At 29.3% G+C, this 18726-nt stretch overlaps 1 protein-coding gene across 2 annotated transcripts in view; it reads right to left on the reverse strand.

The window, feature by feature from the left end:
- Nucleotides 1–3267: 3267 nt before the first annotated feature.
- LOC107064453 (protein amalgam) overlaps nucleotides 3268–18726 on the reverse strand; it is a 97105-nt gene continuing 81646 nt past the window's right edge. For both annotated transcript variants that reach the window (XM_089174146.1, XM_089174145.1), the window contains 4 exons: nucleotides 17183–17311; nucleotides 16485–16622; nucleotides 13553–13711; nucleotides 3268–4915 (listed from right to left, as the gene is read on the reverse strand). In XM_089174146.1, coding sequence (XP_089030272.1) covers nucleotides 4653–4915; nucleotides 13553–13711; nucleotides 16485–16622; nucleotides 17183–17311 — 689 coding nt within the window. In that variant the 3' untranslated portion in view covers nucleotides 3268–4652. The remainder of the gene's footprint in view (nucleotides 4916–13552; nucleotides 13712–16484; nucleotides 16623–17182; nucleotides 17312–18726) is intronic.

Below are 18726 nucleotides of genomic sequence, written 5' to 3' on the forward strand. Positions count from 1 at the left end.
CTTGATCTTGATTAAATGACTGGTAATAAGATTGGAGTAAGGAAAAATCATGGGATGTTAGATCAAAATAGAAATGGTTCTGACAGAATAAAAAGATCATCAATTATCACATGGGCTTGCTTTCTTCATATAGGCAGAGAGCTATTTTCTAAAAGAACGATCTCGCTAGCTTGTGGAATATTATTCAGAGCATTAGACGTTCTCTCGACCGCGAAGAATTTCCATAAAACCGCTATCTGGCATCGAAGACACCGTAACCTTCGTCTCCTTCTTTACACGCATACAAACACACACTCACAAATACAACCAACATTCATCCAACATAAATACACGTAACAAACAAACAAACAAACAAACTTATACGAATATACTTTTTATCTATACTGTATTTCTTTCTCTCTTTCTATTACTTTATCTATCTTTGTGTTTTTGTACATTTTTATCTCTCTCTTTCTTTTTTTCGTTTTTTTTTCCTTTCTCTCTCTCTCTCTCTCTCTCTCTCTCTCTCTATGTCTTCATATTTTACCTCTCCTCCCCTTTTTCGATCTCTGCTTTTTTCCTCAGAAAAAAAGTATGTAAGACGAGCTTCTTGCTTGGGTAAGAGAGAGACTCTGTGTCGTTCTTGCCATTGTTACACGTGTTTACGATCACCTGAAAAACGTGAACGTCTCGTATACGTTGCCGCTTTTATACTTTCTTACTCTCTCAACCTTTCTCTCTCTCTCTCTCTCTCTCTCTCTCACTCTGTCTTTCTGTCTACGGATATACACGTTCTGGCACGTTTATACGACAAGTGCATCGGACGATATAGAACGATACGTGAGACGTGTATTTCGTTCAGAATTATATCTCTATTAGAAAAAAAGAGAAAGAAAAAGAAAGAGAGAAAGAGAGAGAGAGAGAGAGAGAGAGAGAGTGAAACTCTTCCTTGTACTCGTTTCTCGTCGCGCTTTATCCTCTTTATACTTTTTTCATTTTCTTTTCGCGAGACTTATTCTCGCTAACGCCATAGTATGCTATAGTAAACGTCCGATGAAAATATTATACCATAGGAAATTTGTAAAACAGAAGAAGCTTCGTATATTAATCGAAACCGTGAGAGGTTGTTCGTAAAGATGGTAAAAAAAAATATATATATATATATATACATACATAGAAGAAGAAAAAGAAAATAAGATAGAGAAAGGCAAGCAAGCGCCATTATGCTAATTTGAAGATCGGACATGTAAACGATCCACGTTCGAGACGTTCTACCGGACTCAAGGAAGAATTGTTCTGAAGAATTCGTCCCTTGGGTATCGCGAGAAACCCGTTTGCGATTCGATTTGGGGTTAGCCGAAAAATCCTTGAAAGCAGTATGTGGCCGCTCGTATTTTCGCAAACGATGCAAAAAGAAAAAAGGTACGTGAGCGTGGACCACGCGAACTTGTTCGAATTCTCCGAGGTATCTTACTCTAAACGTAGTCTTATATAAATGAAGCGGGAAATTTAAACAACCAATTTGATGTTGATGCTCTTATTAGTTTTCGTATCTATTAAACGAGGATGAGAAAGTTATTTAACCTTTCAACGTAATTATCTTCTAAAATAGTTCATAATAATTGAATAGAATGAAAACTAATTAGGGGTATTTTCTCTATATCGTAATTAAACATCAAAGTGATCGATAATTTATCGTAGAAAAGAGGATTCGCATCGTGGAGAATCTATTTGCATTGAGTGAAATTCTATGACCTTTTGAATAGAATTGAGCTTCTAGTGCATGTTAATTGCTAAGTCATGATATAAATATCCATTTTCCTTTAGGGCTAAATGAAAGATACACACACCTTCATGGAATACCACCTATGCCAAAACAAGATTCTATCTCTTGTCTTTAGGTATTAGATAAAATTAGTAAGCCTTTGGCAAAATGTGAAAACATCGATCTAGAATAGAATAACAAACCCACCTTTGATAGTATGTAGGGGTGAAAGTTGAAACTATGTTACGGATATATACCTATATATGTATTTTACGTCATTTCAAAGACTATAAGAGAGAAAAGTATATAGTCAAGGCAACGGATGACTGCTTCCCCTAATCGATTTTTCTACGATATCGTTTGAAGAAAGATTGAGTGGAATTAATGATAAGAGTTAGTGATTAATCGTTCGATTCTTTTGTAAGAGATTAAATGTTAGATTTAATACACATATACAAGAGTCTATTCAATTAGTAATTTATCACTGTAGAAACCACGGCGTTCCCCTTTTTTAAGAAGACGTCAATGTTCAATGCTATCGTGCTTTCTACTATAACCGCACGTTCATCTTCCGATTATTATATATCGGAACGTAAGGTACGCAGTTTGTTTACAAGCCGTCTCGCGCAGCTTCACGTAGATGCCTTTGTTATCGCCAGCTCTTTCGTTCCATAACCGTCCGAAGGGATTCGTGCCGATGATGTACGAGCCGGCTTATGGAGAAAAGCCCTTTTTTTCCCCCTCGTTACTCCAAAGTGCGCTGCCAACTTCCATAATAATTCTTTCCCGAATATCATCATTGCGCCTTTCCTCTTCGTTATCGTCGATTCGATGCTTTTCTTACGATCTATGTGGTTATTCGTTTGCGGTATGATAAATATTTCTTCTATGAAAAATAATGGGGAATATCGTATATTTTCTAAATGTTTTTTTCCTTTTATTTTGTTCTTTTTCTTTGCAACTGCACATGAGAGTATAAATCTTTTTTTATCTAAGGTTTCTTTTTTTTTCTTAATATTAATAATGACAGAAGAGATTGTAGATTTATTGAAATATATTATTTGATGAAATTTATTTATAAATTTATGATTTATAATATTTATGGAGAAAATATTCCCTATATGTCATTGTCATCTTTATTATAGCAATCAATATTTTTTTGTTATAGAATATATATCAGTTTGTTGATAGAATAATCAAATAACTTTAAACGACAAAAGCTAAAACTTGTAAAAATTTATTTTTACATCTATAGGATCATCAGATAATAATATTAATTATATCAACTGAATAAGATTATTAGCAGTCGGTATCTTATCATTGATCTTACCATTTGAGTAACGTGGTAAGCAGAAAGTGATATTACCAACCATTGCTTACTTAGAAACCTACTTTTACCATTGCCAATAAGGCAGGTATCTAGCTAACCAACTAATAGTAAGTCAGACTTTTTTAAAATAAAATTTTTTTTTTTACATGAATTAGGAAATACGAAATGAAAATACTTGAAATGTAACAACAAGTAACAGTTAGTAGTCTAACATTTATTGCCGAATTACACGATTAAGTACATCGTATTTACAGATGGATAGATAGATTTCTCACGTTCACAAATGCAAAAACTAACGCAACGTCGCGTTCTTACAGCTTAACGTATTTACATGTCCCTGAGGCTTAATCTACAATATCGTTCACACATTTTTATTGTACAATATCAATTGCTCTATGATTCGAAAGCAACGATCGACTCGTTTATAATCTATTCAACCTATTTGGGTATCACATATCTCTACGTGTATTTACAACGTACACAGTGGTAATCATTATCACAAAATACGCAAGCTATAAGTTGATAACTTCTTAAAATTAATGGACTGTGTGCTAATGGATTGACGATCGCGTATTTACTCAAACATTATTTTTTGTTTTGTTGTTTTTTTGTTTTTTATGTCCATTTGATAATATATCAACGCATCATTGTGATTATATTATTATAAGGAATGATTATTTTTCTTCGAGAGGCAATTTTATTATCAACGATGCGAGAAATATTATCGATCTTTAAAAGTTTTTACCAAAGTTTCGTTCTCTTTCTTTTTTTTTTTCTTTTCTTTCATAAACGGGATTAGATACAAAAATTATTGTCATTGTACTGTAACTTAATAGGATAATCTACTATCTATGTATAGAGTATATTATAGTGTAAGAGTAATATTATGCGACAGCACACATTATATACTTATATCGATTTAATCCTGTAATACAAACGACACGAAGCTTTACAATTGGTAAGGACGTTTCGTACGATCGTCATAGATCCTCGATGACACAAAAAGACTTAATAGGTAATAACTTAAAACAAGTTTTTTGGGAGCAGGGGATGGGTGGGGGAAGAGGATCATTACACCGGCTAGATAAACTCTACTTCGTCTCTCCTTCGTTTCTCATAGATTTTTTTTTCTTTTTACCCCCTTTTCATAATCTAAGAGCTTAAATTTACGATATTTTTCATCTCTCTGGAGACTTTAAACGATCATAGGTAATCTCGTACGATCTTCTGGGAGAAACGAAAAACGCACAAAGCGTGGAACTCTTGATTAAAGATTTCCTAGTTCCTTTTTTTTCTTTTCACTTTCTTCTCTTCTCTTCTCTTTTCTTTTCTTTTCTTTTCTTTTCTTTTCTTTTCATTTCTTTTCTTTTCTTTTCTTCCTTTCATTTTCGTATGTTTCTGGAAAACTTGCCATTTTGCAATTCGAAAGTTCGAAGTTTCCAACGTGAATCGACAAAATTTGCGATTCGTCATAGGAAAGGAAAAACCCATAGAATGGAGAAAAATCTATTCGTTCTCGAAAATTTGTTGAAATTCTTTAACGCCGATAGAAGGTATGACAACGCGATAGAAAAGGGTCTACGTTGTCGAGTGTCCACCAAGTACGATACCAACGTATACGATGATACCAAGATTTACGTAGATCTCGTGACGATGAAAGCACGAGGATGCTGTTGCCGATTGAAAATCCAGTTGCTCTTCCCCACTGTCCGAATTTCCTTTCGACATGGGCTCGTCCCTCATACCGGCAGCTTTTTTCTCGTTACTGTGATCCAGTTTCCAAGAATTTTTCGAATCCCGTCTAGTACCTGGTCGTCTCGTCGTTGGTTGCCTGTCAATTCCTAGAAAAAGAAAAATAGAGAAATAAAATGTAATAAAAAAAAAAAAAAATATATATATATATATATAACGTTCGTGATAAAACAAAAAAGAATTGAAAGGAACAAAAGAGTACGACCAACAACAAAAAATATATATATATATATATTTAAATTTATTCAACAAACTAATTTAAATATCACACGAGAAAAAGAGAGAAAGAGAGTAAAAGAGAGAGAGGGAGAATAAAAGTTAAAAAATCAACCTAAATGTCATTTCACATCGATAAGCTTTTATCCATGTTGTCGATAACTTGTCGTTATTTTCTCTCTCTCTCTCTCTCTCACTCTCTTTTTCTCTTTTTGTTTGTTTCTTTCCTTCTCTCTCTTTCTCCTTTTAAATATGCTTTTACGAGCATAACAAATGTTTATTTTAACGAAAGCATTATCTGCGAACAATAATGCATAGTATTCGGACCATGAGGGATTTAGGCCATTTGCGTAACGAATATTAAGTTCGATTGCGAATAAATACGAGAAGAGCTTTTGATAGAAATTATTAAAATTCGACGTGGTAGACGTAGAGTGACGAGGAATACGAGACTCAATCGTGCGAATGGAGTTAAGTATATTGAAAAAAAAAAAAAATACAAATAAAAAGCATGGAAATAAATATAATCACAATGAATTGACGTTTCACGATGACCAAGCAAGTATTTAATAATAGTGATAGTAATAGTAGCTATAATCTTATTAAGGATTATTAAAATCACAAAGAAATATTTTATCCAATAATATCTCATGGTTTACTAAAACATTTCTATTGGTCGTCAGGTTTTTGTTATTGATGATTTTCACTAAGTTATAAGTGGTTTTGTTAAATATTATTCAACACAAAAACAAACAAAATTAAGTACCATCAGAATAATTTATTATTTATTTAAAAAATTCGTATTTTTTTTTTTTGAAGGAGTACTATAAATATCAGATATTATTAATTATTTGATATTTTTATTATTTCTAAGTCACTTCCCACGTTACTAAAAAGGTTAAAAAAACTGTTAACCCTTAGTGGTCGTCAGGTTTTTTTAATTACAATTCTTACTAAGTTATAAGTGGTTTTGTTAAATATTGTTCAACACACAAATGAAAAAAATTAAGTACTATAAGAATAATTTATTATTTTTTAGAAATTATATATTTTTTTGAAGTACTGCAAATATATGAAATTATTAATAATTTTATATTTTTATTATTTGTAAGTCACTTCCCACGTTATTAAAAGGGTTTAAAAAACTGCTAACCCTTATCGGTCGTCAGGTTTTTTTATTGATGACTTTTACTAAGTTAAAAGTGGTTTCATTAAATATTGTTCAACACACAAATAAAATAAAATAGTTCAGTATTATAAGAATAATTTATTATTTATTAGAAATTATTTATTTTTGTCAAGCAGTACTACAAATATATGAAATTATAATTAATTTCATATTTTTATAATTTGTAAGTCACTTCCCAGGTTACTTACGATCGATAAGGGTTTACAAAAACGAATGATGTATAATTTGATCGATCTCGTTAACGAGAGAATGCGAAAATAATAAAAAAAAGAAGGTAGAAAAATCGCTAAATGAAATAACATTAATAAAGTTTGACGAAAGATGACAGTGAATGAAGCTCAATCAACGTTGAGTAGTCGACATTATATAGATATATCGACATTTTCAAAGGTCTCCTCAATAAAAGCCGTAGCAGCAGCAGCTGCTGCAGCTGCACCAGAACCAGCATCACCAGAACCAGCACCATCAGTAGCAGCAGCAGCAGCAGCAGCAGCAGAAGCAAAAGCAATGCCAGCAACCAAGGCTTGTTGTCGATCACGTTTATAGAGATAACCTTTAACGTCCGTCGAATCGTACACCGTGGGAAGCCACTTTGCGTCGAATCGTGTTCGAACGAACGAACGAATGAACGAACGGGGTGAAAATGGCGAATCGAGGAGATAGATATTGGGTAAAACCTGTCGACGAGTAATAACCGGGGAAAATAATCGCCGAAGCTACTGGACTTTACCAGCACGATGCTTTACTGCTTTGACGTATTGGAACGTCGTCCGGGGTACGAACGTTTTCCACAAAATCCCTGATAGATATAGAAAGGAATATAAAGAGAAAGAGAAAGGCTAAAAGATAAAGAGTGATAGAGATAGATATATAGAAGGGGGGGGGGGCTTGGTTGGTTTAGAGGGTGAGGATGAGAGAGGAGGGCTCTTGTCACTTGCACGCTTCGTCGAAATGTCGAGAGTTCTGCAACGATATTAATTCCTTCTCCACATTCGAGGCATTCGCGAAAACGCGCGTTTTCTAATTAATCGTTTGAAATAACAGATGCTCTCTCTCTCTCTCTTTCTCGTAACCGCGGACGGAGTATTTCTATTCGTTCGATCGGATAAAAGGGAAGGGTACGTAAACCTACAGGGCAGTCGGTAGGTTGGTAGGTAGGTAGATAGAGAACGTTCAACGATCGACTCCATTGTGGTCGATCTACTCGAATAATAAAAAAAAAAGAAAAATACAGAAAAAAATCTCTCGGCATGCTTTTTCATTTAACACTCGAGCTTTGCTCTTTTTTTCTTTTTTTTTTTTTATTATTTTTCTTTTTTTTTATCTTTTCACTTCTCTTCCTTTTTTTTTTATTTTGTTTGTGTTTATCGACAATATCATCTAACGGCGAGACTTCCAAAAGAATTTTTACGACCAGAAAGGGAAAATTGTATTTTCTGCCCATTTTTATTTATTTATTATTTTTTTTTTTTTCGTTTCTTTTGGTATTCAATTGATAACAGATTTTCATGATCGGTGGGGGGAACGACGCATGGTTTAATTGATATTTTATGTTATGACAGAGCGAAGATCTATTACTTGTTATTGATTTTATTCGATTTTTGTCAACCTTCGTCAGGATTAAAACAAGCACGTTCTTTCTCTCTCTTTCTCTTTCTCCTTCTCTTTCTCTTTCTCTATCTCTATCTCTTTCTCTCTTCTTTGGTCAGATTGGTAAATAAAATTCAAGAGTGGAATCTGTTTTAATTGAAATTTCAATCGAAATCATATTTTGCCTTCGATTATTAAACATATACATATATGTATCTGTATACATTTATATATATATATATATATATATATATATATTGACGATGGGAATCGTATAACTTATGAATATGTGAAATATCCATTGAAAAGTTTTAACGCGTTAATTGCATTTAGATTTTATTATATTAAATACGATATTACTATTTGTTACAGTATAAAATATAATGAATAATAATATCTCGTATTATCTTCAAAGAAGCTTTCATTTACAGGCTTGCATCGAAAAGTCGATTTTAATCTATGGATTTTTCACTTTGTTTTTTAAATCCTCATATATATACATATATTAATATATATTTCGTATCTATTAACATTCATATAAATTTTTACTGTAGATTATATTTGATGTTGTGTTGTTGAATTAATAATAAATGTGATTTGGAAACAATTTTATTAGAGATGAACAGTATGCATTTTATGTTGTTGAGTAATTAAAGAACGTAATTTAGAAACAATTTTATTAGAATCTGACAATATGCATTTTTATGTTGTGTTGTTGAATTATTAACAAATGTGATTTGGAAACAATTTTATTACAGATGAATAATATGTATTTTGTTGTTGTGTTATTGAATTATTAACCAACGTGATTTGGAAACAATTTTGTAAGAGTTAAACAATATGCATTTTGTGTTGTTGAATAATTAAAGAACGTTATTTGGAAGAAATTTTATTAGAGTTGAACAATATGCATTTTGTTGTTGTGTTATTGAATTATTAACCAACGTGATTTGGAAACAATTTTGTAAGAGTTAAACAATATGCATTTTGTGTTGTTGAATAATTAAAGAACGTTATTTGGAAGAAATTTTATTAGAGTTGAACAATATTTATTTTCTTGTTACGCTGTTGAATTATTAACCAACGTGATTTGGGAACAATTTTGTAAGAGTTAAACAATATGCATTTTGTTGTTTAATAACAAACGTGATTTGAAAACAATTTTGTTAGAATTGAACAATATGAATTGATCTGTATGCAAAAATATAGAAAGAAGAAGAAGATAAAGAAAAAGAAAAGGAAGAAGGACCATTAGAAACGCATCAAACGTTGAGCTCACATTTATTAGCATACCATTGTTTCATCTCCTACGAAGCGTAGCGTGGTTTCATTAATGAATGCGTCGGCGTAGAAGGTTAAGATGTCGAAACTGCTCTTCCGTCTTACTGCAATTAGCGGCTAATGCTTTCTCTAATAATACCACGAGATTCCTAATCGTTCGAGCGTGAAGCAATTAGCGAATAACTCGAAACACATCTCGCCTATATATTATAACGTTTTCTTTTCATATTTTCTAAATAAATTAATATTGTTACTTCGATTGATTTTATCTAAAAAGAAAATTGTACAAACGTTACATGTATTAGAAAAACAGGAAAGGATACATGGAATTTGATATTTTACGATTTAAAAGAGTTAAATCCCTAAAGTACTCATAGTCTGTGGATAATCTGAGAAACTTAGAGATGCAATTTATTTTTAAATGAATGAATATCGTTACTTCGATTGATTTTATTTAAAAAGAAATCATGTATTATATATAGGATACGCCAGTATTAGGAAGAAACAAATAAGAACACTTGGAATTCGATATTTTGCTATTTAAAAGTATTAGATCCTTAAATTACTCATAGTCTTTGGATAATCTGAGAATCTTGGAGTTGCAATTTATTTTTAAATTAATTAACATTGATACCTCGATTAATTTTATCTACAAAAAAATTATGTATGCCATACATGCATTAGGAAGAAACCAAAATAAATACGTGGGGTGCGATATTTTGCTATTTAAAAGCATTTGATCCGTAAAGTACTCATAGATTGGTGTATAACCTAAAAAACTTGCAAAGGCATTTTATTTTTATATGAATGAATATTGTTACTTCGATTGATTTTATCTAATAAATTGTATACACGATATTACATATATTAGGAAGAAACAAAAAAGAACACGTGGGATTCGATATTTTGCTATTTAAAAGTGTTAGATCCTAAAAGTACTCATAGATTAATGCATAACCTAAAAAACTTCGAGAGCCAATTTATTTTTAAATGAATGAATATTGTCACTTCGATTGATTTTATCTGAAAAAAATTCATACGCAATACATGCATTAGGAAGAAACCAAAAAGAACACGTGGGATTCGATATTTTGCTATTTAAAAATATTAGATCCTTAAATTACTCGTAGTCTGTGGATAATCTAAAAAACTTAGAGAGCCAATTTATTTTTAAATTATTTCATATTGTTATCTCGATTAATTTTATCTACCAAAAAATTATTTATACAATACGTGCATTAGGAAGAAACCATAAAGAACACGTTAGACTCGATATTTTGTGATTTAACTGTATTAGATTCTTAAAGTACTTATAGGACTGGTTCATAATCTGTGAAACTTGCAAAGGCATTTTATTTTTGTATGAATGAATATTATGACTTCGATTGATCTTATCTAATAAATTATATACACGAGAGATTAAGAAGAAACAAAAAGGATCATTTTGGATTTGATATTTTACGATTTAAAAGAATAAATCCTTAAAATACTCATAGGACTGGTGCGTAATCTGAGAAACTTGGTGAGGCAACCATCTTCTCTTTCCTTTTCTATTCCGTGCCGACCGATAATTCTCTGCTCCCGGCATTACTCCCAGAGAGAGATTCCAAATGAAGTTAACGGACTTGTGCGGAGCATATAATCCATAGTACGTTCTCCTTGGTAATTATTGATAATAATATTAACCGTAGACTTTCATGGATGAAGAAAGAACGACGGCGAGTTCAAAATCAAGAATAAGAATAATTATATAATAATAACAATCATAATAATAATAAACAACGATCAAATTCATTCAAATTTGTTCATTATTAATATGAAGCATAACAACTTCTGTTTATTTGATCAATATTTAATAACTAAATACCGTGTTTTTGTTTAACCACCTAAACGATAATCAAAATTCAAAGGTAATGTGAGCTAACGTAAAGCAGGTAGAAGCAATTATCGATATTCTATCATACGGTAGAGGAATATGACGACGTTCGGGTATTTATATTTGCAATTAGCAATAATTAAGTGCCCTGCAGGCTCGCGCATTTCACTAACCTAAGTGTCCTTTTCTCTTTCACACACTCGTTTATTCTCCATATATCTCTCTCTCTCTCTCTCTCTTTCTCTCTTTCTCTCTCTATTTCTCTCTCATTTTCTCCCTTTCTAGCAGTCACACATTGCCTCTTATACGTGAGAGTATCTTTAATTAGAGGAATCGATCAAATGAACGCGCAGAGTCAAACGAAAGGACGTTGAATGCCCCAGCTTTTATAGCCAAGCTACGGCTGCCACTCGAACGTAGAATGAGAGAGAGAAAGAGAAAGGGAAAGAAAGCAAGAAAGAGAGAGAGAGAGAGAGAGAGAGAGAGAGAGAGAGAGAGGTAGAATGAAATATAACGTCAAGCCAACGTGATTTGACGTAACTCGACGTATACGAATTCGCGATGATTTCTATTAGCCACCACTTCGAAGGATTTTATTCCAATTCCCCTTCGCCATTCTATATTTGTATGCTTCTATCGGTCTTTCTCTCGAACCCTCAAATATTCCCATTCTATCAGAATATAAACCCTCCCCCTCTCCTCCACCTCGTGATTTCTATCGCGTTAGGCGTTTAATCACAATAATTTGTATAGTCGACGTTAATTAAATATCTCACACTTCTTCGTTCCTTTTTTTTTCTCTTTTATATTTTCTTTTCTATTTTCTTCGGATCGATTTAACATTAAAAACAAACAGGAAAGGGCCACGCGTTCAATTTTTATATGTTAATACAAACATGGTGCAACCTAACGTTATCGATTACTTTTCTTAATTATTCAAATTTGTAAGAAATGAATGAGACTACGAATTTATTCATTAAATTCTCATTAGATTGATCGAAAATACTTAGACGAATGAATACAAGCTAATGAAATAAGCTTTAATGTTCAAATTTACAAGCAAGCAATTCTGTTTTTTTTTTTTTTTTTGGTTTTCTTTTCTTTCATCGTGGATATAAGGAAAACAACACAAATAAAAAGAAGAAAGAAATAAGGAAAGAAAGTAAGGGTTGTTTAACCAGTCAACGTGTTCCTTCGTACATGAGACGCCCTAAGTGAACTCGGGCACAGGACCCAGAAACTCACACAAAGTACAGCCGAGATTGAGGTAATTACGCCGAGGAGGTTATATCGATCGACGATAAACCGATAAGTTATCCGGCTAAGGATCAGCCTTGCGGTTTAACATCAACCGTTGTACTAGAAATAAGTCTCATAGGACTACTACCACCATTACTAAGTACTATTACTATTACACCACTACAATCACTTTTCTCTTAATTTTTTTTTTTTCATTAGAATTATAATCCTACTATTTACACTTTTACAGCAGTTTAATATACTTATTCGTTAATAATAAACAAACAGAGTTTATTTATTCCGATTATCGAATGTAATTAGAATAAATGTATTAATTATGTAATTAATTAATTAACTAACTAACACTAAAGGAATACTGAAATTTAATATGAACTTATTCATAGAATTATCTGTCGAATGACCCCTTTTAGAAACAAACATATGTGAATGTAATTATGTGAGATAGTGGTTTAATTTATTTTTCGTTTTGTTTTGAGATATTTATAGGATTATATTTAAACATTAAATGATATTCTACAATTTATAATTTATATATTTCGTAAATTTAATTTAATATATATTTATTAATATATTATTAATTATATTTAATTATTTAATATACTAGTAATATTAATATATTATTATTTAATATATATTATTTTAAAATACTATAGTACTGCTAATATATATATTATATTATTATAATAATAAAATACTATAATACTATATATATATATTAATATAATTTTATTATTATAATAATATAATATATTATTTTAATAATATTTTAATTATAATATATATAGTATTATAGTATTTTATTATTTTATATATAGTATTATAGTTATATATAGTATAATATATATAGTATTATAGTATTTTATTAATATATAGTATACTTATTATTATATATATATATATATATATTCTATATAACATTGAAATAACACAAATACTATCTAACAGTTCATTTTTGAAAATACCTTGAAAATTACTTTGAAATCATTTAGTTTAAAATAACATAGTGTGAATTAATTAATAAACTCATTTTTTTTTTTTCATTAAATTTTGACTTACAAATAATTTAAACCACTATCATAATTATGGGTACAAATTTTCATATGGGAATGAGATTTTAAATAATTTAATACCGAACAATGTACCATTCTTTTATTTAAAAATGAATAAATGCACATATTATGCATCTCTATCGAATTTTGTACTAATTATACAGAACGTGATCTTTTGAGCGGTCATGATGATAAGTTTAATAATGATTAACAAGCATAATATAATCAAACCCATAATATATTATATTTGATCGAATATACTCACTGTAGACTTTGATCTTGCTCTCTGTTTCCCCCAACGAATTTGTCGATATGCATCGAAAGGATCCAAAATCCTGTGCACGTACAGACTTTATAGTCAACCTCATCGTTGTTTTGTATCCTTTATAACCTTTGGATATCGTTTCAACTTCATAATGATTATCTGCGGTCAAATAAAAAAATAATCTTCATTAATTAACAAGATTATCACATTGTTTTACTCTCTCTCTCTATCTCTCTCTCTCTATCTCGTTTTTCTTTGGTAAAAATCATTCATTCGTGTAAACGATACACTTTTTTGACTTTGTAACGAGATATCTAAATGCGATGTTCCAATTTAAACGGCAACATGATTATAATTTGTAATTAACAAGAGAAAAACAGAGAGAGAGAGAGAGAGAGAGAGAGATAGAAGAAGAGGACAAGTTTACGACCGAACGGACGCCCGATGGCACTTCTTCGTTCGTGAGCATTTAAATCGTATAACTTCGTGCCGATGTAATTACGTTTGCCGCTCGTTAAAAAGCTAATTTGTTATATAGCAGTGATCCGCGAAATAGCTACGAGGACAAGCACTTGCTGGTAACTACGAATAATCGAAATACATAGCAGTGCTTCACTAACGCCTATAGTTAACTAAAGTTTACATTTTTCTTCTCGTTCCGTTTATAAAAAGCTAGAGGGGAAAAAGAAACAAGGCCAAAAAAAAAAATAGGTTCACTCAATTTTTCTTTGCCATGCCCGAGTGTCATTTTGACGCGATGAAAAACGATTTTTTTGATATTATTAAAAAAAAGAAAAAAACATTATAAAACACGCGCGTATTTAAAAAACAAAAACAAAGGAAAAATAAAAGAACAAATAATATTAAAACTTTGATTAATTAAAAAATAAAAAAAAATAAAAATAAAATAGAAGGAAACAAAGTAAAGTCGGTCTAATGGATTTTCGAATTTCGAGAAGAAAAAAAAAAAGAAGAAAAATTATTAAACGTGAAATCATTAAAATCGTAATTATATAATAAAATGTAAAAGTGTGTCACAGGATAATGGATTCTTCAAGTTTCTATAATTTAGAAAAGATAGCAAAGTGAGAAGTACCTATTCTTTCTCTCTCTCTCTCTCTCTCTCTAATACTCTTTCTGGTTCTTATGAAATAATTCAATTATTGTCAATAAGAGAAATGGAATGTAATCTTAGAGGGTCTTAACGTATAACGCTGTTTCACTTGCCCTTAACCTCTGGCTGTTATCGCAAAGGCGCTTGGATGCAATTACGGCAAAGTCTTTATGTTGGTGCAGTGTGTAATTAGAGCGAGCCACATTAGCGACACTCGTGTGAGCGTTTTACCACGAGACGTATCTTCCCTCGAACGTTGTTGAAGACAACAAAAAAAGAGAAAGGGAGAGAAAGAGAGAGAAAGAGAGAGAGAGAGAGAGAGAATGAAAATGATGCTAAAATAAAATAAAACAAAATTTCTCATTTATTATTAATCAACGAGTTTCTGTAACAAGTTCTCGATAAACCAGTCTATTTTGCCGATTGATGATTGGTGTGTAGTAATAATGAAATAACATTTAAATTGTTTATACAGAAAGGAAAGAGAATTGGTCGTTATTCTATAAATCGATAAAACGTGGAATAAAATTAAATGAAAATTTATTATTTCTAATTTATCGTAATAAAATTATCTATCTAAAAACTCATCATTTATGTTAAGTTAAAAATTATTAAACTAGAACTTATGTTGATCTGAATTATTTTGATTTAATGAGAAACATCAAATTTAGGATGCAATTATTTTGTTAATGCTTTCACACGTTATTATTGATTTTTCTTATGAAGTAATATCACGTAAATTCACGATCGTAAATTTTTTAATTAACAAAGATGATCTGTAGTTAGTAATTTTAGATTAAATATAAAGGATATGTTACGTAGAAAAAATCTTTATATATAAAAATTCAGTGTTACAATGTTAGTTTAAAATAAAGTTCAAAACTAAATCTAATAAACTATCAAAAGATAGTTTTGATCTCGATTATTATTATTTTTTATTGCTAATTTAAAGATTTATTATATAGAGGTTATCTGGGTCGTTAGGTACTGTAAGTTTTTAATAGGTGGAGCTGTATTACATTTCAGTTATTTCAATTTACATATATCATTACTTTACTTTTTTTATTTCTTTGTGTATTATTATTTTATTTATTCTTTTATTATATTATTTAGGTATATTAAATATTTCTTTATTATTTTATTAAATATATTATATATTTATTATATTTATTATATTATGTATTAATATCTTATGTGTTGTTATATAAATAACCAAATATAATAATATAATAATATTATATATTATTATATTGTATTATATTTATTATATATTAAAATTTATATATATTAAATTTTTAATACATAAATTAAATAATTAAATAATAAATTAAATTTTAATTATATAAATTTTAATATTAAATTTAATTTTATTAATAATATTAAAAATTTATGTTGTTTTACACCTAATTAAAGTTCCCAGAAATTATTTATATTTATATTAATATAATATTAATATAAATTATATTATTTTATAATAATTAATATAAACTATATTAATATTAAATTATAATATTAATATAATTATTTATATTTTATTATAATATTATATTTATATTAATAATATAAATATAATATATATTTATAATAATATTATATTAATATGATTGCATTAAATAATTTAAAATTATAATAAATCAACATTTTATAATAAAACCACAGCAACGCGTGGTTAATTCATCCTAGTAGATATATAAAAAAAAATAGACTATTACTCAGCAGGTAAAAAAGCTCACGTAATTTTGCATTAATTGACAATCGATATGAATTCCGAAAAAATTCCATTATCATATTTTACTAATCTTATTGTTCACAACTCACCATTAGCGATAGTTTCATTAGTTGGCCTAGTCCAATAACTTATTGGTCTGGGATATGCCTCACTTTGACATTCAAGAACAAGTCTTTTCCCTTCGTATGCACCAACCAATTGTTTTTCGATCCAAACCATAGGTGGAACTGCATGAAAAGTAAATGAAATGATAACGATGTTGATTATGATTACAAAAGAAGAAGAATAAGAAGAATAAGAAGATAATGAAAATCTCTTGGTTTCAAAAATGGTCATGAAAAGTTATTATCTATTAAAATGAAGGAAAATACGTTTAAGACTAAGAAAGAGAGAGAGAGAGAGAGAGAGGAAACGAGTAGTCTTTTGAGTGTCTTTAAGCGAACAAGCTGGTTGGTGACATTGCACGTCGGAATCTCGCCTGGAGGTTGGAAGAATTTTAGAAGATGGTTCTTCAAGCTAACCGAGGAAACAATGCTCCTTCTTTGGATCAGCCATTCACACTGTGGCGTCTGCCCCAAGTGCCGTCATTACGAGCTACGTTACTCGAGAGAGATTCGCGGCCCACGTTGTCGGGCTTTTAAATTGCCTTTGAAACCAAGAGAGAAAGAGGAAAGAAAGAAAAAGAATGAGAGAGAAAGAGAAATAGAGAAAGAGAGCAATGGTAGATGAAGAAAAGTAAGAAATGTTGAATGAAGAGAAGACTTGGACTAGTCGTTTCGATACGTACAGTGAACAATGAGAACGATTCTCTTGCTGACGGTTGGGGGTACTCCGTTCGATGCTATGCACAAGTATGGTCCCATGTGGAGACGACTGACACCCGTTATTTCCAGATGTGGACCTTCGATACTCGTTACTGAAAACACAGATAACACATTTATCTAACACCGTGTGACAATACCAAAGTTATTTCTTTTGTTATAAGAAAAGATGAAAATCATATGAATATAGAATTTTTCTATGTCAGTAAGAAAATATACGAGACATTTCTTTATAATGAAATCTCTCTTATTTTAGCTGACACGACAGAAATCTTTAATTGGAATGTCTAAAATACGTCTAACGTTACAGTCAATTGTCAATTTCAACATTTTATTCCAAATTTATTTCACTCAATGTCTTTCCAGAAACAATGAGATATCCATTATATTATAATAAAGAAATATATAATATATCAATTAAATTTTAAATATATATCTATATATATATATATGATTATTTTTAAGTTTTTAATATGTTTGATAGTAACGATTCTAAGTATGAGAGATGATGTTAATTAAGACGTGCCTTGAACTCATAAAAAAGAAAGTTAAAAGACGATTATTTTTAAATTATAAAAAAAAACATAAATTCGAGAGTATAATAATAAATTAAAAATAATAATAAATTATGAATTTTTATAATAATAAATTAGATAATTAGTATAAATACTAATTATTTATTAATAGTATAATAATTTATTAATTATATTAATAATATTAATTATTATACTATTAGTAATTATATATATATATATATATAATTATATTAATATTATTAATATAATGAATATAATTAATAAATTATTATACTATTAGTAATATTATATTACTAATATATTATTACTTGTATTATTATATATTACTATTAGTAATTATATATATAATTATATTAATATTATTAATGTAATTATATAATTAATAAAAAATTATTAATAAAAATAATTATATAATTATATAATAATAATTTATTAATATAATAAATAATTAGTATAATAATAAATTAAAAATTAAAAATATAATATTTATAAGATACATTAAATGTGTATAATATTATAATAAGGATTATTAAATATTTTTAATTAAATTAAATTAAAAATTAAATAATAATACTAATTGCTTTAGTAATAAACAAACATAGTTAACACTTTACTTAACACGTATAGTGTTCTGTTCATTCAATGTGTTTTTAAAGTTTGCCTATTTTTAGATGAGCCGGAAAACTTACTGTAATCCACAGAACCACTTTTTTCATTTATATTTATAAATTCTTTTAAATATATCTACGAATATTCATTATTTATTTTAAATCACATTTATACAGATTAATCAAATTACTTTTCACACACACTCAAGGATTAAAAAGAGAATTCTCGTGACTTGTACCCAATGTGTTATCAGAAACAAAAATACATTTCGAGTGAAAAAAAACAATATAACAAAATTAAAAACTCAATTATTTATAAGAAGATATCTTAAGTGAAATAAAAATGTAATTTTTTGTTTAACTTAA

The sequence above is a fragment of the Polistes dominula genome, unplaced genomic scaffold (assembly GCF_049000335.1).
Source record: "Polistes dominula isolate Pdom_NZ unplaced genomic scaffold, Pdom_raw_medaka contig_482, whole genome shotgun sequence".
Taxonomy (NCBI): domain Eukaryota; kingdom Metazoa; phylum Arthropoda; class Insecta; order Hymenoptera; family Vespidae; genus Polistes; species Polistes dominula.